At 47.1% G+C, this 25,400-nt stretch overlaps 1 protein-coding gene across 1 annotated transcript in view; it reads right to left on the bottom strand.

Moving 5' to 3' along the window:
* The window catches only part of MDN1 (midasin AAA ATPase 1), a 2,002,810-nt gene that overhangs the window by 1,956,766 nt on the left and 20,644 nt on the right, over positions 1-25,400 (bottom strand). Inside the window, exons 2-3 of the mRNA XM_085611158.1 lie at positions 17,136-17,362; positions 15,292-15,516 (exon numbers count right to left, since the gene is read on the bottom strand). Coding sequence (XP_085467284.1) covers positions 15,292-15,516; positions 17,136-17,362 — 452 coding nt within the window. The remainder of the gene's footprint in view (positions 1-15,291; positions 15,517-17,135; positions 17,363-25,400) is intronic.

Raw genomic sequence — 25,400 nt, 5'->3', positions numbered from 1 at the left:
CCCTGGACAGCACCGTCTCCTAATCCTGGAGCCCATCCTATCCTTTTTTCGTAATTGCAAATGTGAACATGATCACACTGTCATAGCCGGAGTTTTAACATGGAAGTTTCTAATAGTTTTTTTTCAGTGGTACAGATTGATCACCTCTGTCTCTATATGAATGGGGCTCTGTTTCTGCGGGACTCTGGCCATCTCCTCCAAATTATTGCGCAAGACGGGACCACTGTCTTTGACATATCCAATTGTAACACCCCCGTGCAGGCTTCCGTAGAGCCGCCAAGTTGCGGATCTTGCTATGACCATGACCACGACTAGGGGCGGCAGCCTCCCTACTAGCGTATGCACCGTTATATGTTATGTACTTCTTGTGCACCATTGTTGGGCCCAGCGTAGTTCGGGCGCTGAGCCAGATTTTGTTACTGTTTTGGGGTAAGGGGACTCCTGGTCGAGATCGGTCTACTGGCTCCACGTAAGCTGGGGCCCCACAATACACACAGGGACATGCCCAGAACAGTTGATACTCTGGGGTCTTACAACCTAGTCACATGGAATGTACGTGGGTTAGGGGCGATTCAGAACCGGCATCGTATACATGCACATCTCCTCAGGCGTAAGGCACATGTGGAGTTCCTACAAGAATCCCATTTGACTGAGTCTGAAACACAAAAAACACACAAAAAATGGAGAGGACAGATTTACTCTACTAACTATTCGGCATTTGCAAGGGGAGCGACCATTTGGATAAGTCACGGGGTCCCATTTATTGAACTGGAACGCAGAGTTGATGACCAAGTGAGATACATACTATTGAAGGGTACACTAGATGGTTCCCTGGTGGTCCTCGGCAGCGTTTATGCCCCTAACTTTGATCAGGACCGCTTCCTGCATCAACTAGGAGCGCCATTTGTAGATGGTGTCCCCTGGGTGCTGGGAGGAGATTGGAACGCTGTACTGGACACTACTCTGGACAGATCACATCCCCCCTTAATGTCACAAACGATAGCCAACTGGCCGATCAGTTCACCACTAGGGCTGACGGATGGGCACTCTCTGACCCTTGGCGATGCATACACCCTACTCACAAAGAATACTCATTTTATTCTCCAGTACATAGTCTCCATACCAGAATAGATAGATTCCTCTGCTCTAGAACCCGTATCACTCAGGTCTGCCAGTCCACATACCTAGCAAAAACCTTCTCAGATCACAACACTCTAGAGATCATACTTAACTGGGGTAATGTGCCCACCCCAGTGCCCACCTGGAAGTTGCACCCGCAATTACTAGACGATGCCCCATTTCGTACAGCCCTTTCCAACACTAACTATTTAGCCGAAAATTGGAACACAGCCTCCTCTAACTTAATCGAGTGGGACGCCCTTAAAGTGGCGATACGGGGAGCATCGATAGGACAGCAGGTAGGGGCCCGACAGGAGACACACCAGCGTTTACTGAGAGTCGAACAACAAATGGACACACTTAAACAAGTGGCAGTGACAGACCCTGGGAAAAAAGAGGCATTGCAGTCTGCCCGTATAGAGCACGCTGAAACACTAGAGACACTACCAACAATAGACCATATAGCATTCCTACAACGCAAACACACAGAAGCGGACAGGTCCGGTACATTGCTGGCCCGCATAGTTAGGGATAGACCCGATCCGCCGATAATAACCAGAATCCGTACACCTGCGGGACATATAGCCCATACCCAACGAGAAATAAACGCAGCCTTTTATGATCTCCTTAATGCTCTTTATGCACCACCTCCTCCTGTGGAGGGCCCCTCTATAGCAGAGTTTTTACAGAATCTCCCCTTTTCGGTAATCCCCAAAGACATACAAAAGGACATAGATGGCCCAATAACCCAACAAGAAATCCGAACCGCGATTAAGGGTCTGAACCGTAACAAGGCACCGGGGATGGATGGATTACCAATTGAATTCTACCATACATACTTAGAGACCTTGGTACCCACACTAGAGTCCGTATACAAAGTTGCCTTTGAGTCTGGTCATTTACCACATTCCACCATGCAAACAATGGTCACATCGATACCATGCCGCGATTGCTTAGCACTGTCTAATTACAGACCCCTTTCCCTACTATACGACCGAATATAAGATTTTAAGTAAGGCCCTTGCCAATCGTATACAGCCATATCTTAATACACTCATACACAGTGACCAATGCGGTTTCCTGCTGAACCGTAGCACATCCCTTAATACCAGACGGTTACAAAACGTCATGAAGGCCAAACCACAGGTTTACCAGTCTGCGGGATGCATAGCACTAGACCTTAGACAGGCCTTCGATTCCCTCTCCTGGGATTTTATGTTCGCGGCTCTACAACGCTTTGGATTCCCGGACACATATCTCAAATGGATACGCTTATTGTACACATCCCCCACAGCCAGGGCACGTACAGGCCATTACATCGCAGACCAATATACGATCCATAGGGGTACAAGACAGGGATGCCCGCTATCCCCCCTGCTGTTTGTTCTTGCGCTAGAGCCCCTAGCTATAGCACTTCGAAGATAAGCAGACTGGCTTTGCATCCCTATTGATGGTGCGAACCACCTAATTTCCATTTATGCAGATGACATTCTCTTGTATCTGCGGGACCTGACAGCTGACAAGACCCCTATTCCCGATGTGTTTACCAATTTTGAACGTCTCTCGGGTTTGGCTATACACCCGGGAAAATCTACAGCCTACTTCTTCCAGGAAACACCATACCCACATGACCTGCAGTTTGGGGACTTCACCCTACCGGTGACCCTCGTTACTTTAAAACATTTAGGCATTCAGGTCTATAGAACACAGACGGATCAAATTGAAGGCAACATAGTGCGGGCTATATCGGCCCTTCGTGCTAGTGTGGCCTTCTGGTCCTCTCTGCTGCTATCGGTGATGGGGCAGATCGCCATCTCGAAAATGGTGATGCTCCCTGGCCTACTATACTATTTTGTGAACTTGCCCGTTGTTATTCCACAGTCCATTTTCCACACACTGAATACTACATTGGTGAACCTTATTTGGGGCACAGGCCACAGACGAATGAGTCTGCGGAAGCACCAACTGGAGACCCGGAGTGGCGGCCTAGGGGTTCCTGACTTCAGGGCCTACTATTACGCCAGTCAGCTCCAGTGGTTATCGTACTGGACTGCAGGAAGAAATTTACAGGAAATTGGGTATACACCTCGAGAGACAGACCGGGGTGAGCTGCACTCACTATTGCCTAAAGCCAAGATTCCAGTAGATAGCCCCCCCCTACTGAAGACTGCACTACAATGCTGGACCAAGGCCTTAACATATACCTCCCCGGCGTCCCCTTACGCAATGAACATACCCCTCTTAGGCATTCCCACACCACAAGGAAGGCTCACGAAGGCCAGAATACAGGACTGGATAGACGCAGGGGTGGAGGACATTGGAACGTTCTTCAGGGATGGTACTATGCTTGATCAGGACTCCTTCCTTCAGGCTACGGACGCCCTCCCACGCCTCTACCTACTATACGTTGCAGTGTCCCATTACATTAGGAACACTTGGGCCCCACAGCGTAGTGAACCCTCACAACATAGCTTGGTACACCTCTTATACTACATGGAAAAATGGGGGGCCCCTGGTTCGTTGGTTATATTCAGGTATCTGGACACATGCAGCAATTACACTCGCTCACGTCCCTTAGAGCGCACTGGTCCGAGGACTCTAATATTGAAATCACTGACAAGGCTTGGAAATGCAGGCTAGAACACCCCAAAAAAGTTTCACGTAACACGAAATTAAAGTTCATCCAGACAATGGTCCTTCATAGATCATACCTCACCCCTAAGAGGATTCATCGAATGTTCCCAGACTCCTCACACTGCTGCCCCCGCTGTAAAGGAGAGGAGGCGGACTTCTTTCATATGCTATGGTCCTGCCCCTGCCTTCGTGACTACTGGGAGGGAGTCTCTCACTCTCTGAGCGAAGTCACACAAATCCCGGTCTTGGACGCCGCTCTGAACTGTCTCATGTGTTTCTGTAGACGCACTAAGGTGCAGAAAGTTCAATTGAGGTTTTTAGACTTGGCCCTTATTCTAGCAGTAAGAGCCCTCACCATAAGGTGGAAGTCCCCCAGATGTCCTGCGGTATTCACTTGGCAAGCCGACATGCTTCAGTGGGGTAAGGCAGAGGGTGCAGCTCTTCGCAGAGAAAAAGAGAGAGGACTGAGAAAGCAACCCATCTCAATGGACTGGGAGATTAAGCTACTCGCACTAGACTCACTTGACCTATTACCCCCACAAGGTACCCCAACCCCATAATACACAATGTCGCTCTCTGACCCTTTCTCTTTGGGTACCGAGACCCAGAACCATGCAATATAACACAAGGGCCCTAAAGTCCTCCCAGGGTTACATCTATAACATACTACCTTGATTATTATGGAAGCTAAATTCAGACAGACCAGGAGTCGGGATTGGTGGGTTAGGGAGGGAGGGGACACGGTTGGATAAGTTTCTATTGTTAATTAGAAACGTAAAGGCTCTATATTGTCAAGTTTTGTGCTGGGACTACAATATTTTAGTACCAACGATTTCATTGGAGAACATTGTACTTCGGCTTTTATTTTATTGCACTGAGCAACATGTACGGAATTTGCTTGCAACATATGTGATGTAACTATCACAAATACAAAAGACTGCCTCTGTATGATACTTATTGCATTGGATGGAATGTCAAAGTCATCAATAAAGTGTGTTAAAAAAAAACATAAATCTCAGTCCTACTGTAGTTAGGACAAATCCCTTGCATCCACCAAACACAAATCCTTTCACATATCATTATGGAACAACAGATCGCCAATTGAGCAACCATCGGTGCCATATGGGCAGCCAAAGGTATTTCTAACAGATCTTTATATGGACTCCGAACGATTATCCTTTGCAGCTCTACAAAGGAAAAATGGACTTTCGAACATGGATATCTAGGGCTTACTACAAATCAAAGCGAAAGTGTCCATGTTAGACCCACTTCAGAAATCAACTTTTCTACCAAATGTTCAACTTATTCAAACAGTGGGCCAAATTGCACCCAAGATCTAAAAAATACTTAATAAAACCACCCCCACCGAAATTCTGCCCTACTAAGCAATTGGTCCTCTTATCGCTCTTCTAAAGACATCACTTGCCACAGACACATTGTCGAAAGTTTGCCCTTGGCTACTCCAACCCAAATGAATACCCTCCCTGATACAAAGTTCTTTGCTTCTCACTTCCTCTACTGGACCCCCGCTAAACTTTTCAAATTAAAACTTAAAGACTCTGACACTTGCTGGTCCTGTGATTCATTGACTGGCGATGCTTAACATATGTTGACCTTGTTAGGTAGGTCGCTCCCCCTCCGCACAGCACCGCCTGTGCGTCCTGTCCCTGCCCCAGCTGCCGCTGCTGAGGTAAGTTGAGGCCCTCCTGCGGCCAGTGGTATTCCTTAGGTCTGTTCTACTGTTCATTGCACTGCCCGTATCATTTTCTCTTTTGCCGTCAATGACTGCTGTTGTCTGTCTTACCCCTGTGCCTGTATTCGCTCCTGCACCCTTTCCTTCCTTCTGTTCCCATCGTCACCCCCGTGATCTGTGCCCTCTTTTTCTTTCTGTGCCCCGTGATCTGTGCCCTCTTTTTCTTTCTGTGCCCCGTGATCTGTGCCCTCTTTTTCCTTCTGTGCCCCCGTGGTCTGTGCCCTCTTTCTTCCTGTGCCCCCGTGATCTGTGCCCAGTTTCTCCTTCTGTGCCCCCATGATCTGTACCCTGTTTTTAGTCTCGGCCTGGCGAAAAGCAGCGCATGCGCTGCTCTGTCATGCAGAAGACTTTTGGAATCGATACGATTCCAGCGTGCACGTGGGGAGACAAAGATGTGCACGCGGGTATTGGACCCTTTACTGGCAGCGTGATACTCTGTGGACTTTTTTTTTCTCCAGAAAAGGCAGCCCCCGCGTGCACATCTTCTGTCCCTCCCCTTGTTTTACGAGGCGACCTCCGACTTGTGTGTGTTTTCATGGACGCACGCGAAGTAAACCGGTCTGCTAACGCATCTATGTTTGTTAATAAAACATGTGGCGCGTTTCACTTCATGTTCGGTGCTTAAACTCTGTATTTTGCTTGAAGCAAAGATGGCAACCTTGCAAAACAAATCCAATAAGTACTCAAACTAATCAGTTAGCACGTACTCTCTACAGTGGCAGGTTACGACTTTTGCCATCTTACCCTTAATCTACCCAATCATCCAGCAGAAAGATATAGACTTAGTCCTCTTAACTTTATAAACAAAGCCAAGGAAAGAGAAAATGATGACATAAAAGGCAAATGACGTTTTCCTATTGGCTAGTTTCTGCAGTACTTGGATCATGTCGGGCGATCGGTATTTCGGGGATTGTAGGTTTACCGTGGTATCAGGTCATGTTTTAATTCACTCCAAACCCCTCATCAGGGACAAGTGGGTCTGATGCATGGCCGGTCACTGCCAACGTGGTGCCAACGTGGTGCCCATGGCATAACAAACGTTTCACTTGTGTTGTACAGCTCCTCAGCGTGAACGCCTGTGTTACGTACGACTGCCATTACATTCTCTGTCATTAGCAACTACGCTCTGGCTGCATTTCAATAGAATAAAGTAAAATGTCATTTTAAATACCTACGCGTACACGAATCAACCGTCTCACGCGATTCTTAAAGTTATCGGTGTTATTCTCACACGTATTGCATGAGACTTGGGATATCTATCAAACGTTGCATGAAATTACAATTTCGAATACTCCTTTGAAAGCCAATGCACTGTGCGTGATTTGATAAAAATGAATGAGTGCCAACATTCTGGCCAGATTAGTTGCCAAATGCTTATTTCAGGAGCGTTTAGATAATATTAAGACCAGGTGATGTGCTGCTGCCACAGATGTGAACGGAAATATTGAAGTGCAGATACCGGAAATATAGAAGTGCAGATACTCGTACCTGACAGTACCTGCCCATTTAAAGCACTGGCTCAGGTAGATAAAAAGGACTTTCCTTCAAAAGAAAGAAATGGGGGAGGTGGGGGGGGGGGGGGGGGGAATAGCCTTTTCTGGGCTCGCCCTTTAGTTCACATTGTCGAGGAAAGTAGAAATGATGCACGTTAATTTCGCGTGATTCTGTCCACCGTGAAATCTTTACGTTATACTTTTAAAATAATGTTTTTCTTTTAAAACATTTTTATTGGCATTTATAGTTTACAATAACAATATGCGGTAGGATACATTTCGGTTGGATTGCATTTCTCGCATTGTACATCGTGGTACATTGCTATCCACACATTAATTAGACGGATATCCTGTCAATATTAAGGTCTTAAGTCAAGTGATTGCTATATAGAACTGGCACGGGACTATTATCATTTTGGCTAGAGCCACACGCCGATCGGGGCTAATGGGAGGCTCCTCCAGAATCCGACCACTGACCTAATGCCGGCCAGTGCCCTACGGTGATTGCCTTTAAATGTCGTTCAGGGAGTGGTAGACACGGGTCCCAAGGTATCGGGGGGCCTCCGCGATACTTTAAAAAAACTGTTGACTGTGTTTTTCATTATTATTCACTCCTCATGTTTCTATTAATGCTTTTTAAATATTTCTGAATATTATACACCTATTCTTTTTTGGGTCTCGATTAGACCACGCACGCACTGTTTCCAAGACATTTTGTTTACGATCAGTGAGCATGGATGCTGCCCATTACTTACCAGTGGTTGGCTTCATGCCACTCTCAAATGCTTGCATCCCTGCTGGTCAGCGCCACTTCCTCTACCTAAGTGTGGGTCACCCCTGGAGAATGACCCAAGTACTTGTCCTTCCACTGCTGGCCCTTTTTTGGAGCTATTCTTTTCTTTTTGTTAGAGAATTCTGCCTAGTGCATCTTTTGTCGCTGGATCCGTCCAGTATTTCTCACCGTCCCTCTGCTCTCTCCCACCCCCTTTGTCAGTGTTTACTTTTTCCTCCCGCCTGTTTTCCATGTCGTCTCTCCCTCCTGTTCTCATGTTATCCCCCCCACCATAACAAAACAAGCATTGGCATAGCCAATAGGTCTCGCTTTTGGGACCTTATAAGTATTTAGTTATGCAGCACAATATCCTTGGTGCAACAACATCACCTGTTGCATGGCTAAACACTTATAAGGTCCCAAAGGTGAGACATACTGGCTATGCCAATGCTTGTTGCTTCGGAGCTCCCACGTCTCCTTCAACCACACCACCGAGCTCCACTGGACCGATAACCGCTGCATCCACTTCACCTTCCGGAACCCACCACGCACCACCGCACCCAACAGATGCCGCACCGCTGCTGGAGCAAAGTCACCGAAGACCAGCTTTCCACCTCCCTCGCCCGGAACCCATCCACAGATCCGACTGACCCCGACACTGCTGCTCGTAACCTCAAACAGTGGATCAACAACTGCGCCAACACCCTCGCCCCCCCATCAAGATGCCCTCCAACACCCACACTAGCAAGAAAGCCAGCTGGTTCACCGAAGACCTCCAGGCCTCCAAGCGAACCTGCCGAAAACTAAAAAAAAAACTGGATCCGTGAACGAACACCGGAAAGCTACACCACCCACAAGAACGCCACCCGCAGACACCACCACCTCATCAGATCCGCCAAAAGGACCTCCTTCGAAGACCGCCTAGACAACAACGCACACAACAGCAAAGAGCTCTTCAACATTGTGAAGGAACTCTCCAACCCCAGCTCCAACACCAACGACATCCCACCTTCACAAGACCTGTGCGACTCGCTGTCCACCTTCTTCCATCGCAAGATCGCAGACATCCACGACAGCTTCAACGCTGTCACCACCCCGGCAACCACTGAGACCCTCGCTCCCACGACAACCACCCGCACCAACCGCCTGATCTCCTGGACCAACATCAACGATGACGACACCATCAAGATCATGAACACCGTCCACACCGGATCCCCGGAAGACCCCTGCCCACACCACATCTTCAACAAAGCCAGCAGCACCATCGCTCCCCATATCCGGAAAACCATCAACATCTCCTTCGAGACAGCAACCTTCCCGGAGAGCTGGAAGCACGCAGAGATCAATGCCTTACTCAAGAAACCCCAGGCGGACCCCAAGTACCTCAAGAACTTCTGACCCATCTCCCTGCTCCCGTTCCCGGCGAAGATCATCGAAAAGGCAGTCAACAAACTGACCAGTTTCCTCGAGGAGAACAGCATCCTGGACCCGTCCCAGTCCGGGTTCCACAGCAAACAGCACCGAAACTGCCCTCATCGCCGCCACCGATGACATCAGGTACCTGCTAGACAACGGAGAAACCGCGGCCCTCATCCTCCTGGACCTGTCAGCCGCCTTCGACATGGTCTGCCACCACACACTACGAACATGCCTCTACGACGCTGGAATCCAAGAGAAAGCCCTGAACTTGACCTCCTCCTTCCTCTCCGGCAGAACACAGAGCGTCCGCCTCCCCCCCCTTCCGCCTTGAAGCCACCGAGATCATCTGCGGCGTACCCCAAGGCTCATCCCTCAGCTCAACGTTGTTCAACGTCTACATGGCACCACTTGCCCACATCGCACGACGGCACGACCTCAACATCATCTCCTACGCCGACGACACCCAGCTGATACTCTCCCTCACCAAGGACCCCCACACCGCCAAAACCAACCTCCACGAAGGAATGAAGGCCGTCGCCGACTGGATGAGGAACAGCCGACTGAAACCGAACTCGGACAAGACGGAGGTCCTCATCCTCGGATCCACCCCATCGGCCTGGGACAACTCCAGGTGGCCAACTGCACTAGGAACACCACCAACACCCACCGACCACGCATGCAACCTAGGGGTCATCCTCGACTCTACCCTCTCCATGACGAAGCAGGTCAACACCCTCCGCATGCTTCGCAGGACCTTCAAGTGGATCCCCACCGAAACAAGGACGGTCACCCAGGCCCTCGTCAGCAGTAGACTGGACTACAGAAACGCACTCTACGCAGGAGGCCCGGCCAAACTCCTGAAACTGCTTCAACGCATCCAGAATGCCTCCACACGCCAGATCCTCGACATCCCTCACCACAGCCACAACACACCCCACCTGAGAGACCTACACTGGCTCCCTGTCAACAAGAGGATAACCTTCAAACTCCTCACCCCAGCACACAAGGCACTCCACAACACCGGACCAATGTACCTCAACAGCCGACTCAGCCGCTACACCCCGACCCGCCAGCTCCGCTCCCTCGCCACCGTCCCCCGCATCCGAAGAGTGACCGCCGGCGGCAGATCATTCTCCCACCTCGCCGCCAAGACATGGAATACCCTACCCATCCGCCTGCAGCAGACCGAAGACCTTCTAACCTTCAGAAGACTTCTCAAGACCAGGCTCTTCGAACAGTAGCAGCTTCCCCCTCCCCTCTCCCCCTAGCGCCTTGAGACCCTCGCGGGTATGTAGTGCGCTTTACAAATGCCCTGATTGATTGATATGTTCTTTTCATGTGCCTGCCTTTACTTTTGGGCAGACATCTCTTCCCAATTTAATAAAGGTTTAAGCCTAAATCCTACTGAACTTCCCATTGATAATCCTATGTCTACACTCAGCTGTGCCACCTATCGAATTCCCATGCTCAGACCTTGCTCTACAAGATCTGCTACTCACTATTGCCCCTTACGTCCTACTGGAAATCCTGTAACAATATCTCTTACCATACATGGTGAGCGTGGGTCGCATCTTAGATGTATACATATATCCCAATCACATGACAAAAGCAATCCTGTTACATCGCAGACCATATGGGAAACACTAGACTTCTTCATTCACAACTTGTCACCCTCATAAAGGGTATCTTCGACGCTGCTACACGGTCATATTCCACCTAGATTGTGGCAGCTTACCCGCAGTTCAGATGGCTCCATCATCTCCCGCCCCCCTAACTTCTATCTGCCTACTTCCTCTAAGAGAACTCTGACTAGGTTTCCTGTGTCGATCATACCCTCAGTTGAAGAGCACACCAACTGTTTTGTTTGTTTTCGGAATGAGTTCACTCTCGACCGTTACTTGCAGTAACCATTCCTATAACAAAATTTTACTCAACCGCCTGACTCAACGTTATCCATACAAGATACCTCAACATCACCTCTGTATGCTGTATTGTTGTTGCTGTGCTACTCGAACTCTCCATGGATCGACATTTTGTGTTTCAGTGCTTGTATTGCTTTACCCAAAAAGCGAATAAAATTCAGAACAAAAAAAATGTAGGTTTGCAAAAATGATCAATTCAGTAAGCCGTGTGCGTCTGAGGAACAAGAAAATACTGAAGATCAAGAAGAATTTTTCAGAGTGATTTCTTGCAATGTGTCAGGACTGTCTACAGAAGCAGAGAGAAGACATCCAGCAACCCCCTGCGGATGAGTAGCAGAAGAAGCCGTGGCTGTAGGAAACAAGCATTTTCAAAGCAATCGGTCTCGCCTTTGGGACCTTATATGTATTTAGCTATGTAGCACATTAGCTTGGGTGCTGAAACACCAACTGTTCTTGAACATAGAGGGAAAGTAAGCCCCAAACTGCGTGACAGGCCAGGTATGGGAACACATGGAGAGAAATATTGCCTTGCAGCTGGAAATGGTATAGTCTAAAGCGCTCTTTTTAATATAAAATCAGGGCCATCGGTGGTCATATCACTGAAAATACAAGATTTGAAAAAAATATTGTCGTCTACGGGTGCTCGTGGCAGACAATTTCTATAGAGGATGCTAAAGTGATTCTGGTATTTTACTGACCTCAGCTGGTCGTTTTCTATCAAGAAAGTTAAATAGAGAAAGTTGCCAGAAAAAATAAAAATAATAAAGCCGCTCAGCAGAAAGCAAATCTGGTATTTTACTGGTATTTTACTGACATCTACTGGTCGTTTTCTATCAAGACAGTTAAATACGGGTAGTCGAACAGAAAGGAAGTCCCCTAGCGGAAGCAGACCAGTTCTAGGGTTGATCTCCAGAGCCCACAAAGTGCATACACATGTACGTATATACTAAAGTATATACAAGAGGTCTCGAATGCTCAACCTAAAAAACGAGGTGGAGGGGATTGACGGAAGGTGAGGAAGTCAGGCTTGCTGCCTCAAAATAAGGAGACCCTAACCAGCCAAACAATACATGGTCCATTTTAAGGGTTGGCTACAAACTCTTTAGCTTCAGCACTATTGCCATCCGTAATTACAGAGCCACTGTATATCACAGATGGAGAAAATATTATGTTGTCGGTGAAGTGCCCACAGAAATGTCCTGCATGTAGATCAATGGCACCACTCTGTGTCTAATGTTGAAATTACAGGTAAGCCAAATTTATAGGCATTGCCAATGCTTGCTTACTTGTTAGGGTTGCTTCATGGGAGCAGAAACTACAGTGTGTGTATGGGCTCTAAAATCCAAAAGATCTTGCCAAGCCATTTGAAAACATGGGTCTACATTCTCAACTTAACAAGAGTTCTCAAGATAGCTTTGGTGTTTCCCAATAGCAGAAACTGTTACATTCGAATATTTACATTGAATTCTGGTAGTTGGAGCCCTGAATCAAAATTGGGATGCCAAAAATGCTAAGTAAAATCCTGGAACGGATATTTTACTAATGTATGGAACAAATACACTACAAAACTCAGCTGCAGTTCTTTGTTTTTAGGTTTGGCCCTTGAGGCGTTTTAGCGGTCTCACCAAACTGACTATTGTGTTTTTCGTAAAAAGATAATGTGCACTAGACTTACAGAAGGACTTTGAGTCAACCTTCATCTTCCACTGGTTTGTCCAGCTGTCATTCACATTTTGTTCCTTTCCACCACAACTTACAGCATGAGCCCATGGGTTAGGCTACTTCAGCCATTGGGTCACTTAACTGTGAATTACGACATTTAGCTGCATCACCACTATATGGATATCAACAATCTGTACCATTAGGAGGCAACGTCGCCTCACTTCACAGACCAGTACAAAAGACAAGGTCTCTTCTTGGAGACATATGTGGCAAGAGATCGGAGCGTGGCCCCTGCACATGAGGAACACTTACAGTTGGACACAAGCATCGCCCCGAAGACATCACTGCCTGGACTACTGCATCAGTTCACTTTTTACTCAACCACTTGTTTTATTGTTAAACTGCGGTGAGGAGCATTAGATTACCGAGCTGCTCTTTGCCACCTTCACATTTCTCAGATAAATGGTACTTTGGCACTTGCAGCCATTACCAAATAAGCGGTATATGCATGTGCTGGTCCTGTGGACGTTTAATAAAATTATCATCAAAAATAAATATGCTTGCACTGTTATTCCGTATGTGCGGTTCTCCAAGTTAGAAAAGCTTCACAGTTTATGTTAGTGCTGTACTTTGTCATTCTGTGGAGACAATATAGCTTGCACTGCTGCTAACTGTATATGCTCGGTCAGTAAACCTTATACTACTTGCAGTATAGTGCTGGACCTGTTCTTTGTATGGGGGAGGAGGGCCAGACTTGTTGCTGCCAGCGCTGTCCCTTTCTGTTAGTGTGTGAAATGACTGCATTTGTGCCCCAGATGCCGTCAGTCTTATTTCCACAAGGGAAGCGGACACTGCTTCAATGGCTGTATCTGTTCTGTTATGTATGTGAGGAATGCTTACTTAGTTGCTGCCGTGTGCCTTAGCTGGGATGTGTACACAAGAGTAGCTTGCACTACGAACACCCAGTTTGATACCTGTTCTGGTTGCAAGGTGTTTTGTTTCAGCCGTTAAAACAAAATGTGATGGTGGTGTGAGTAGATTGGCCGGGTATGTGGACTGGCGCTTAAAAGCAACATATGTAGATACACATAGAAACACCCAATTTTAGGATTCTACGTTACTAATCAGAAAGATGGCTGACAGGGTACCCAGGGCATCAATGTATGCATCTAGCAGGATTTGAAGGCAGTAAAAAACTGGCTAGCAAGTTTTCTTTTTAAATCTCTATTTAAGGGTTACATCTTTCACAAGGGGTCTCTTTTGGATTTGCTTTCTAGCTATTTGTACCTTTCAGCCTGTGCTGAAAAACTCTACAACTATTTTGAGTCTTACGTCCTATGTTCCCAACCAAAGACATATTCCTGCTATACCCAACGGCTTGTGTATAAAGGGTACCTGTAAGGGTTGGTGGATGCATGTGTTGGTGGCATCATGTGCGTTTGTAGTACATTATGGTATTAATGTACATCTCCCATATCAAGGCAACTCTTTCTCAGGAGTCTCATCTGAAAATCAAGGATTAGTTCCTACTGCATATTACACTGCATGTCTAATATAGATTTTACTCCGACATCAAAAATATTTCCCACGTTTGGATCAGAAAACTTACAAATGCCAGACGCAGGGACTAGAAGGGACTGTGTATGGTACCAGTGAAGGGGCTTCCATCCCACGAAATACAAACACTATGATTACACTCTTTGAGACAGCAAGTGAGTGGTGTTTTAGGTTTATAAACAGCATTGCTCTTTGATGAAATCTGTAATATAGTACCACTAGAAAGAACATTCAGCTTACCACTATTCCAAATGCACGGTGATTATCGCATGGGTGAACCAATCAGTTTGAATGAATATGTATTACATCCTTGACCTCATTACAGTAAACTTCCACTACATCAATCTAAACATTATGTCAGCTTGTGAATAATTCTAGTGGACAAATTTCCAATTCTATGCGGAATTGTAACCAAAATAGGCACTTGCGACAAGTCGAGGAAACGGACGGTTGAAGCTGTGGTCATCAGCAATGTAACAGTGTTGCAGTTACATGGAACAACACACGCCAACACACGTTAATCGCAAGGTGGCTATAATCATACTTCCTGGTTAGTCAATGGATAGTAATTTTGATGAAAACCATCAGTTCTCAATCTCTTTGCCAGGTTATTAAAAATGTACCTGCTCGTATAATGACTTCTACTAATATTGATGAGCTACATTTATAATTAGGGAGGTGAAGTCCATGGCAATGTACATCACTGGCATTAGAAAGGATCTAGCCATTAACGGTTTTTATTTTTTTGTTTTTTAAGTTAAAGTCCAACTTTAGTCTACCCGACTGCATTTGGATGGCTCTTTCATCAGGGGTACAATAGTGTCAGATAACGTGATCACTTAAATACATAATCCTCACAGCCTCGAAGGGTTGTTAACGCAAAATCAGTTTGAAGTGTATCAGCATCTAGTGACATTAAGAGATTTCAGCACTGCCAAATGTATCTTTAGTACAACTTACCATCGCACCAAGGTGTCATGACTCCTCAGCAGCGGCACACACACACTCCAGTCCCATATCTCACTGAAAAAGTTGCGGTCATGCTGCAGGAACCTGTAGGCAGCCTCCATCAAGTCACGGAGCTTCATCCTCTTGCGGCCATAACGTACTGTGCTTGCATCAGAACTCTCCAGGAAAAGCCTTTGAAACACCGGCAAACTCCCTTTAAAATAGCGCAAGGCAAACCTTTCACAGAAGAAACAAGAAACAATTATATTACACATTTTAAATAGCAGAGTAGTTATCAATTATTTCATCTTTTTGCGCTGTTGATTGTCTAGGGAGTAGGCTGGATGGGCAACAATTGTCTTTCAGTTTGAATAAAAACAATGCTGCAAGCGTACACTTTATGCTCCGAGGAAACCGGTTAGTAGGCACCTCAGTCTGAGGAGTACCAAGGAGCACACAGGGAAAAGATGGGTGAAGAGTGTTCCTATGTGGGCGGTTAAACAACATGTTCCCAAAAACATGATGCAGGCTGCCCTCCAACCCGCCAGAAACAGGTCTAACCAACACAGTACTATTGAAAAGTGACTGACAAATCACCTCTTGTATAACACACAGGAGCGAGCTGCCCTATGAACATCTAGTAAAAAAATTAAAAAAAGCTTTAAAAAAAAAACTTAACAAAAACACAATAAATCATATACATCTTCATTTTCAGACAGTACAGCAGACATGCCCTAATAACCTGTTTTATATCGCAATTCATACCGCACTTCTGCAGTTTCTAAGCACTGCGGGTGGTAGATTTTGACATTCCCCACTTTACATAACTTAATTTACTACGAATAAAAAGGGAGACTCTACCCTGATGGACTTCAAACTCATAACATCTAGCACAATGCATTTTGTTAGCAGTGAGCGTTCAGTTCAGATCATTGTGTCATCCTTTCAGTTAATCGTTCACGTCAAATGTTTTATTCAGTCTTCATTCATTCATGATTTTTATTGTCAGTTCAGGGCACAAGGCCATTGCCTGGGGATGTAAATTATACCTAACGTTTGTAAATTATTTAGCTCAAGTCCAAGTGCAAATTTTGAACACAAAGGCATATGTGAGAAATTTCCTAAAAGCGGATGTTGTATATCCAGATATTAGGAATACATTATAAATGGTGTTTATATGAGCAAGCAAACTGTTTGTTCACAAGGGCCCCCTTTCTGAGAATTAATCCAAACTGAAAGAACATGCAAAACAGCTTCAACAATACAACTAGGAGCTATACATTTGGTCCAAAGGTAGGTTACCCTTAAAACGATTCAAGGCCATTAGGTTGGCCTCAATAACCGTCCACACCATCATTAGGGAAACATACTTCAAAGAAGCTAGTTATTCACAGATTGCTACCGGACCTCTACAGCCAATAAAAGTATGTCATAGAGAATGTGTGATTAGGAGACATTGGGGAGGGGCGGGGGAGATTAGCCAACATTTAATAATTACGATGTTTAGTTGTCTCCATTGACTGAGATTGCTTTTATACATCATGAGACGATTCTCTGGTTGAACCTTTATATTGTACTTGGATTCACTGTACACGCCATTGACTGTTCTTAAGGTGAGACGCAAGCTATCAAGAAAGGGGGTTGTTATGTATATTGTATTATCTGTAAAATGTCAATAAAATTGTTAAAAAAAAAAAATTTTTAAAGGATTGAGAGCTGGATAAGGGACTGAAAGGAGGACAGCCTGAGTGAAAGTACACGTGCTTCTGTCTGATCGTGGTACAACACACAAACATAACCCTGCAAAATAAATTTTAACAATGTAGATAAGAGAAATAAACCAAGACGCCACTCACGGAAGCACATCTGGATGGCTGGTGATCAGCTTGCCCATTGCAACACACAGCCTCTCGTGCAGGTCATGATTGATCTGGCCAGCTCCTTTAATGGCAACAGCATTTCTCTCCAACAAATCGAGAAGCAATGGGCGAAGTTGGCGGCTAATCAGCAAGGTGCATTCTTTGTCCAGCAACAGCTGTGCTAAGGCACTAAGGATGGCCTGCCTGTCCTGCGGACTCCATACCTGAAAAAGTAAATAACACAGAAACATGAATCTCATACTATCCAAAAAAGCAATTACATCTGCATACATACTGCAGGAAAGTGCCCCTTTTTGATGCAATTTTGAAGGAAAGTGCACGGCGCTCCAGTTGTGCAGATCCCCAATACAATATCTTCCCCATAAACTGTACAATTGTTCCTCCAATTGGTAATACATTTAGCACCCCTGTAAGTCTCTAGTAAATGGTACCCCTGGTACTGGGACATGGGTACTTAAGAGGATCCCCAAGGGTGGCAGCATCGATTGTGCCACCCTAAGGGACCCCTAAGCACACTCATACAGACAGCCATTGCATGCAGCATGACATGGCACAGAGAAGTGAAAACACAACATGGCACAGCTCCTGGGTGCCATGCCCGAAGACACTGCATGCAATATATGCAAGTCACCCGTACAGCAGGCCTTACAGCCCCAAGGCAGGGTGCATAATATTGCATGCGAGGACATATCTGCATGAGCAGATATGCCACTGTGATGTGCAAGCCGAATCTTGGACATTACCAGTCAGCAGGAAAGCCACCTTGAGTTTATGTACTGGGCACTGGTGATTACGAGTTCCCCAGCTACATGATGGCTTCACTAAAACCAAAGATGTTTGGTATCAAACATCTCGTATTAATAAACCGATTCCAGTGATGGATTTGTTAATATATGTACCCAGATGTACCCTCTGAAACCTACTACTAGTGTGCAATCCAGCCTGACAGCAAAGACATATTTGTGACCCCTTAGGAGGTGAGAGCCCCGCTCTCAGAGGTCAGGAACAATGCCTGAAAGGAGGTGTTTTGCAGCTCCTCGCACCTCCTCCAAACAGGAGGGCTAGTAGTCAGCATATATAGGCCGGAGGCTTCAACACCACGCCGCCTTCGATATGCAACCCCAGCATCCCCCAGACCTCGGAGATGCCACCACCTGCCCAGAGGCCCATTTGGCACCAAGACAGGCGGAAAATTAGTATGTCAAGTGGACATGGAGCACACCCAGAACAGCTTATCCCCCAAGGTGAGTTGCCAGATGTACCCCACTATAGGAAAATTCCATCATCTTGGTGATAGCAGAATTTACAAAATTGAGGCAGGGTTATGTCCACATCCCACAGGAAGTGGTCATATAGTGGGCATAGTGATACCAAAGATACATACCCCATTGGCTACGACTCTCCACTCCCCTAACTCCTCTAAATGTAGTATTTAGGTGGCTCCCTGAATACAGAACTTCAGATTCCACTGACTGAAAAGAATAGGACACTAAAGAGCGGACCCTGTGAGAACTGAAGACTACTCTGAACTTTTGGCACAAAACCCTGCTCACCGCACAGAGTCTCGTGAATTGCAAAGACCCGGCTCGTCCTGCAGTTGTGCATCCTCCCCAAACCCCAGAGGATTGCTAGAGCAAGACTCTCTCCACTCAAAGGATACCTGGACTCTTTACACGGCATACCTCTTTTTGGTATACTATATAAAGAGCCAGCTTCCTACACATCCCTGCTGACAGCCAAGTGTTACTCCATATGTAACAGTACCTACTCACAGTACACCTACAGTACCTAAACACAAATCTTTGTCAAAAGTAATTGTAGGGGGAGGAGCCAAGATGGCGACCGGGACGGCAGCGTAGACTCCCGGCTCCGTGAACCTCCGCATCCCGCACGGATATCCTGCATGAGATCCTCAGCCTGCGCTACGCGCTCGTATTTGTGAATGAGAGCGGCAACCGACCGTGTGACTCCGAAGTTTCTGGCGGCGGTACCGCCGGAGAAATGTGCCTTTGAAATTTGCGGCCCGTGCAGCCCTGGAGCCAGGACCTCGAGTGGACGCCTTGGCCGGGTGGCAGTTCAACAACAGCGGCCTGTGGTGACTGGGTGGATTCGGACCACCGGAGCGGTGCACACCTCGGCTTACATTTCGCCGTGGTCGTCCCTACCGCTAAGCGTAGCGGACCGAGTGCATGCCCGGGGTGGCAATTCTGAGATTATCCGGTGATTGCCCCTGCCTTTGACGGTGAGCTGTCCGGACGCCGCCCGTAACTCGCCCTGATTCTTGCGGGCTGCTCCCGGATTTTCGCGGGCGCTGGTCCGTGGTGGGGACGACTGTTGCCAGTGACCACACAACGGATAATTTTTGCCTGCCCCCGGAACCCTGTTTCCAGCGACGTGGACCTTGAGGCGCTTGTCCCTGGGTCCCAGTCCCAATACGGGTCGGGCCTACCCGGCGGCCATCTTGTTATGATGAGGCCTACCATCCTGTCCACCGGGTCACAGCAGGATTGGGAGTGTGTGACTTTTGGGAGTGTGGCGGAGCGATCGCAGAGAGCTGTGCTGGGGTACGGCGACCTCCTCGAGGCTCTCGGTGCCCTTCATTCCACCTTGGTTTATGGCATCGGGGTCTTGGGGAGTAAGCTCGATGGTGTGGCATCAGCGTCGGGACAGTTGCGGCCTGCCTGTCCTCAGGTACACAGGGACTTCCCACAATGCACACAGGAGGACAATGTCGCGGCCACCCCTGAGATTAATGAACAGCTGGAAACTCCGGACAGTATGCTTCCGTGTGATCGGCTGGCTGTGGGTCTGATCTGTTCCGGAGGTATTGGACCTGAGTGGGAGGTGGTGGCCTCGTCCCGTGCACGGCCTCCGGCGACCCAGGGAAAATTCAAGCAACAGTTGTCTGCTCTGGCTGATTCCGCCTTCCTGGACCTTGTGTGCAGTGCAGATCCTGGGGCAACACTGGGAAAGATGTCACTCCATGATGCGGACTGTGTTGGTACTCAAAGACTTCCACCCCACCTGTGTGCGTCGCGTCCCAGTCGTTTTTGGACACTCCTTTACCTTGTAACATTGGACATGGCGCTGGGTCGAGGGGTATGCATGGGCAGATTTGCAAAGAGTGGTCAAGGATAAGGCGGATCCTTCAGGGGTGGTCATCTAGTAGACGGGCGGGCTCAGGGGTTGCGTGCTCTCATGGCATAGCTATTAGTATAATTGGTGCATAATGCTCCCCATCTTTCTTTGACATGGTCGATTTTGTGCTGCTTACTGTTTGCCTTGGGGAAAACTTACCGTGCGGGAGGGAGAAGCCGGGGGCATGTTTTGAAGGCCCTCCTCCAGTTTATTAATACTCCCTCTACCCCCCCCGTCTGGTGGGGTTCTTTTCTTACTCCCTTTTCTCTGTTCTTCTATATTTCGGGTCTGGTTCCAGGGCGACAGGCACACTGCTGGGGGTGGGGGCCGTACTCATCTGCAGAGGTGCAGGGTGGGGGGTTGGGGAAGGGGATTCTTTAGTCTTTACCCCCCTTTTTTTTTTCCATGGCCTCTTTTTTTTTTTTTTTTCTCTGATTCTTCTTTGTTTTTCTTTCTGGGATCAGCGTGGTACAACTCCTTTGTTGTGAAGCATTGCTTTTTCATGTGTGCCACAATTTCCGGGGTGTTTTCTGGGCTTTAGGGCATGGGACTGCAGGCGCAACTGGTCATGACACTTCTCTACATCCTGCACTTCCTGTTTTAGCGCCATTGACTCGATAGATTGCCGTTTATTGTTTACGTTTGTTATTCTGCCTGCCATTTTTCGCTGCTGGGAAATTGTTTGGCACCTGATCCTTTCGTCTTTCCCTATTATAAAATGAAAGCCTTCTTAATCCTGGTGTCCTACTTGCGCCATTCACTGGCCGAGAATATATTAGCATGGAGATTCTGCTCCCCGAGGTTCTGCCTGTGTCAACATTGGATCTTTGTTGCTTTGACTGCTTAGCGGCCGGCCCCGGGGGGTTGTAGGCCCATACTTGTTATTGGTTGAAATGCTAATAAAGGTTTTTCAACAAAAAAAAAAGTAATTGTAAGCAGTAATACCACATCCAAGAGCAAGACAGTTCATTGTAGATTCTTGAAATACGGAAAATAATCTCATTTACAACTTGGACATGGATAAAACCACTGAATTGTGGCCAATATTTGCGCTCTTCACTGTTTGCTGGCTTACTTTTTAAAGTTCAATAGAGAGAAAAATCTAACTAAAAAGCTGAGGTCCTGGGGCAAGATGGCCGCCGTGAGGTTGTGGTGAGAAGTCGCTCCAGACCTCTCTCCCCAAGATACCTGATGGCTGCTGTATAAGGACTATATACTTCTCCCATGGATTTGGCTATTTGGCTGCAGGCAGGTCTGACCAGGATTTGCACAAAATACCCTACTTCTAAAGCCCACATCACCCGGTTTTTCATAAGAGTAACCAAGTGGGAGGCTCTGGTCCGTGCACAATTAGTGAGGATGCCGGCACGTTTAACGAAAGCCAACAAAGACAAAGAGAGGGATAAAACAAAAACACAGCAGGATACACTAGCAAAGCAGCGAGAGTCGGGCGACACAGGCATTCATGCAGATTCCAGAAGAAACAGCAACGATCCACCCCCGGGATTACAACAGCGGGGTCTAGGTGCTATACGGAAGGTAATACCTGCTCAAAGGAGGAAGAGATTTGAGAAAGGGACAAAACCAGCGGAGAACGCGGAGGTATGTTCAAAACCAGACTCAGCGTTAGCAGAAAGCACCGATCGACCCCGCTCTGGGCTAGATACGGATCATTCCGTTAAAGACACTTCTACAGGAATAGGCCAAGGCACAATCAAAGGAAAAGAAGCGACATTAAGGCAGCCTACCCTGAAGGAGGTGTTCGTATTCAGGAAAAGTCCCCAGCCGGGCACGGAGCAATCCGAGAGTATGAACGTCCTCGAGGACGCAACGGTAGACGCTCCCGGCGTGGAGGCATCCGTCGCTAGGCAACCTCGAGTTTCGGCAGCGGCACTCGCTAGTAGCTGTGACGGTGGCGGAGGTAACACAGAAGGCAACGCAGGAGCCACAGCGACTAAGGTAATGCAACCCATATCGCCTAATTCCAGTGGATTGAAAGTGGCAAAGGGGCCTAGTAATAGCTCAATACCGGACGCAGTTGGGGGTTCACATACACCCAGGACTACTGAACGCATGAACATGATGGAGGCGCTTATACAGCTAGAGGCTGAGATGGGTAGTAAAAGGGGGAAAGAAACAAATAACGATCCCACCAACCCTCATTTAGCAGGTAAGAGTACCGCGTTGACCGCAGATAACAAACTATTGGGTTGGAGAAGAGAGAGGGAGCCTCGGTTGATGGGGAATGTTTTTTCTCAGTCAATGAAGATACGGATATCACCCAGACAAGCGACGACACCTCAGAGGAGGGGGAGTTAGACGGAGAAACAACCTCTGGATCAAACTCATCCACGAAAGAGACTACGCAGAAAAAGAGAAGGGTAAAGGGCAGAAGGCATGATTAAAGATCGGAGTCACCTACAGTAGGGGGGAAGAAGCTAGATTGGGACTATTCAGCAACGTCGCAATCTTACTTAGAGGAAGGTAACTCACAGTCTTTAGATAACACCCCCATTTCTGCGCAGTATCTGGCCCCCTTCAATATGATCTGCGCCACACTTAAGCAGATGCAAGAGGAAGCAAGGTCAGAAAGTCGAAGGGCTAGACAAGCAACAAAAAAAAATACACAATACCCTCAAGAAGGTCAATAAACTTGAAGGGGTCGTCGAGAGGGTGACCGAGGTGGAGGAGCGGACTGGAAAACTAGAAGATGACTTTGGGGCATGGCAGGATTTTAAACTGGAGCAGGAAAAACTGACTAGCGACTTACAATGGAAGTTGGAGGAGTTCGAAAACCGTCAGAGGCAGAATAACATTCGTATTTTGGGTGTGGCGGAAGGAAAAGATGGAGATGACATTATGCATTTTGTGGTCAACTTGCTGAGAGGTGCTTTCCCTGAATCAAAGTGGGAGTGGGAAAGAGAGATTCAACGAGCCCACAGATTCCCCTTTTCCATCAGAAAAGGCCAAGGGGGCGAGGGGCAGGCAGGTCAACAGGCATTCCCTAGAGCTATCCTGATATATGTTGGGAATTACCTGCTCAGGGAGGAAATTATGGATAAGGCTAGACCCGACAGGAAAAGGTCCTTTGAGGGAAACACCTTCTTCGCCAGGCCAGATTTCTGCCACGTAACAGTAGAGAGAAGATGGAGACTCAGACAGCTTATCAAACCTTTTCAGGCTCTGGGGGCTGAGGCGTTTCTCTTATTTCCCGCAAGGCTTAAGGTAGTTTCCAAGGGCAGAATGAATATCTTCTCTTCTGAGATTAAGGCCCAACAGTTTTTAGAGGAGATTAAATCACAGAAAGGGGGTTGAGAAAATAGAGAAATGTTTAAATCCTAGGGGCATGGAACACGATGGAGAGGGGTGTATGCACTGGTAGAGGAAGACTATAGATATAGTTACACTGCCGCTTGGATTAGTATTAAGGGGATAGCACACACAAAAAGTAAAATAGTTAAGATAAGGATATAGTGGAGAGGTATATGATGCATGGGGGGTCAGGCACAGGGGGGAGAGCGAGGAGCGATCCACACAAACTTTCGCGGCTACACATAGGTCTCTTGGACCTATTTGCCAGTAAAGGGGGGGGGGAGGGGGGCAGAGGACAGAGGGAGGGTCGGGGGGAGGTAGGGGGATCAGGGGGGGGGGGGGAAGAGGGGTAAAAAGGGAAAAAAAGGTGAGGTAGGGTCTAAGAAGCAGCACAGGAGAGCACAGGTTATCGCGCAGGGAGTTCATATTATACAAAACGTACTAGACATAAGGAAAAGGATACGTGATATTTATCAGATACACCTGCAAAGCAAAGTGAGAGATCGAGTAAGGTATGCAAAGTTGGTCAAAACCTATGACGTATTTTAATGACTTGTAGGATTGCTACTATCAATATCTGTGGACTCAACGATCCGGGTAAAAGACTTAGGGTTGCGGCATTACTTAGGACATTTAAGTTGGATTTGGTTTGCCTCCAAGAAACACATGTTGAAGCTTCTAAGGGCTGTCTTATGGACCACCTAGGGTTTGCCGTGTTAGCAAATACTAAGCAAGGGACGAAACATAGGGGGGTGGCTGTACTAGGGAGATCCACTGACGTGGAGGTGATAAGGAAAATGGAAGATCAATGGGGAAGGTGGGTAGTGGAAATAAATTTAAAGGGAGAAAAATGTACCATAGTTTCTGTGTATGGTTCGACAGAAGATGACCCCGAACTTTTCCAATTTTTAGATACTGAGTTGGCATTATGGCCCGAACCAATTATATGCTGCGGGGACTTTAATATTCACGATCTCAGTAGCTCATTTGTACAGTCAGGGAGGACCTACGCAGGGAGGAAAAAGAGAACACATAGGGCACTGTCAGATATGGTGTTAAATAATTCCTTAGTCGATCCGTGGATTAAGTTGAACCCTGGTATCAATGGTAGTACCTTTTATTCGGCTCCCCATAAGGTACTTGTAAGATTGGACTACTTTTTGATTTCAATCTCCCTGATGGCAGAGGCACAAATAGAAAAACAACCTCGTATTGTTTCGGACCATAGCCCTCTGATTTTAACTATTAGAATGGGTCAGACACGGCGGAAAGATATGCAGTGGACATTTGATAGAGCCCTTTTGAAGGATGAAGGATATAGGGTCTACATGACTGATTGGATCAGGACCTATTGGGAAATTAATAAAGGTACGGCTCCTCTCTGAGTAGTATGGGACGCCTTTAAGGCTGGGGTTAGGGGCGAGACGATGAGCTATATGTTCTCATCCCAGAAAAAGACAAGAGTTAAAATTAAGGAGGTTTACCAAAAGTTGTTAAGGACAGAGGAGGAACTGGTCCGGGATATAAGAGAAAAGGCACCAATAGAAGATCATTTATTAAAAATAGTGGCTCTTAGAGCGGAGGCGGCAGAAAGCATCTCAAAAAAAAGCAGCAGAGAATTATTTAACTAAGAGGGAAGTTGCCTACGAACTAAGTGAGAAGATAGGTCGCTTATTAGCAGGACGCACCAGACAGAGACTAGCAGCATCAGATATTGCGGAGATTACGGACGGGAATGGGATTAGGGTCACTGAAACGATCGAAGTAAGGGAAGTGTTCAGGCAGTTCTAT

The sequence above is a fragment of the Triturus cristatus genome, chromosome 6 (assembly GCF_964204655.1).
Source record: "Triturus cristatus chromosome 6, aTriCri1.1, whole genome shotgun sequence".
NCBI classification, from domain to species: Eukaryota; Metazoa; Chordata; class Amphibia; order Caudata; family Salamandridae; genus Triturus; species Triturus cristatus.
Note: the sequence above shows the minus strand (reverse complement) of the source record. Positions and strands in the feature narration are given on the sequence as shown.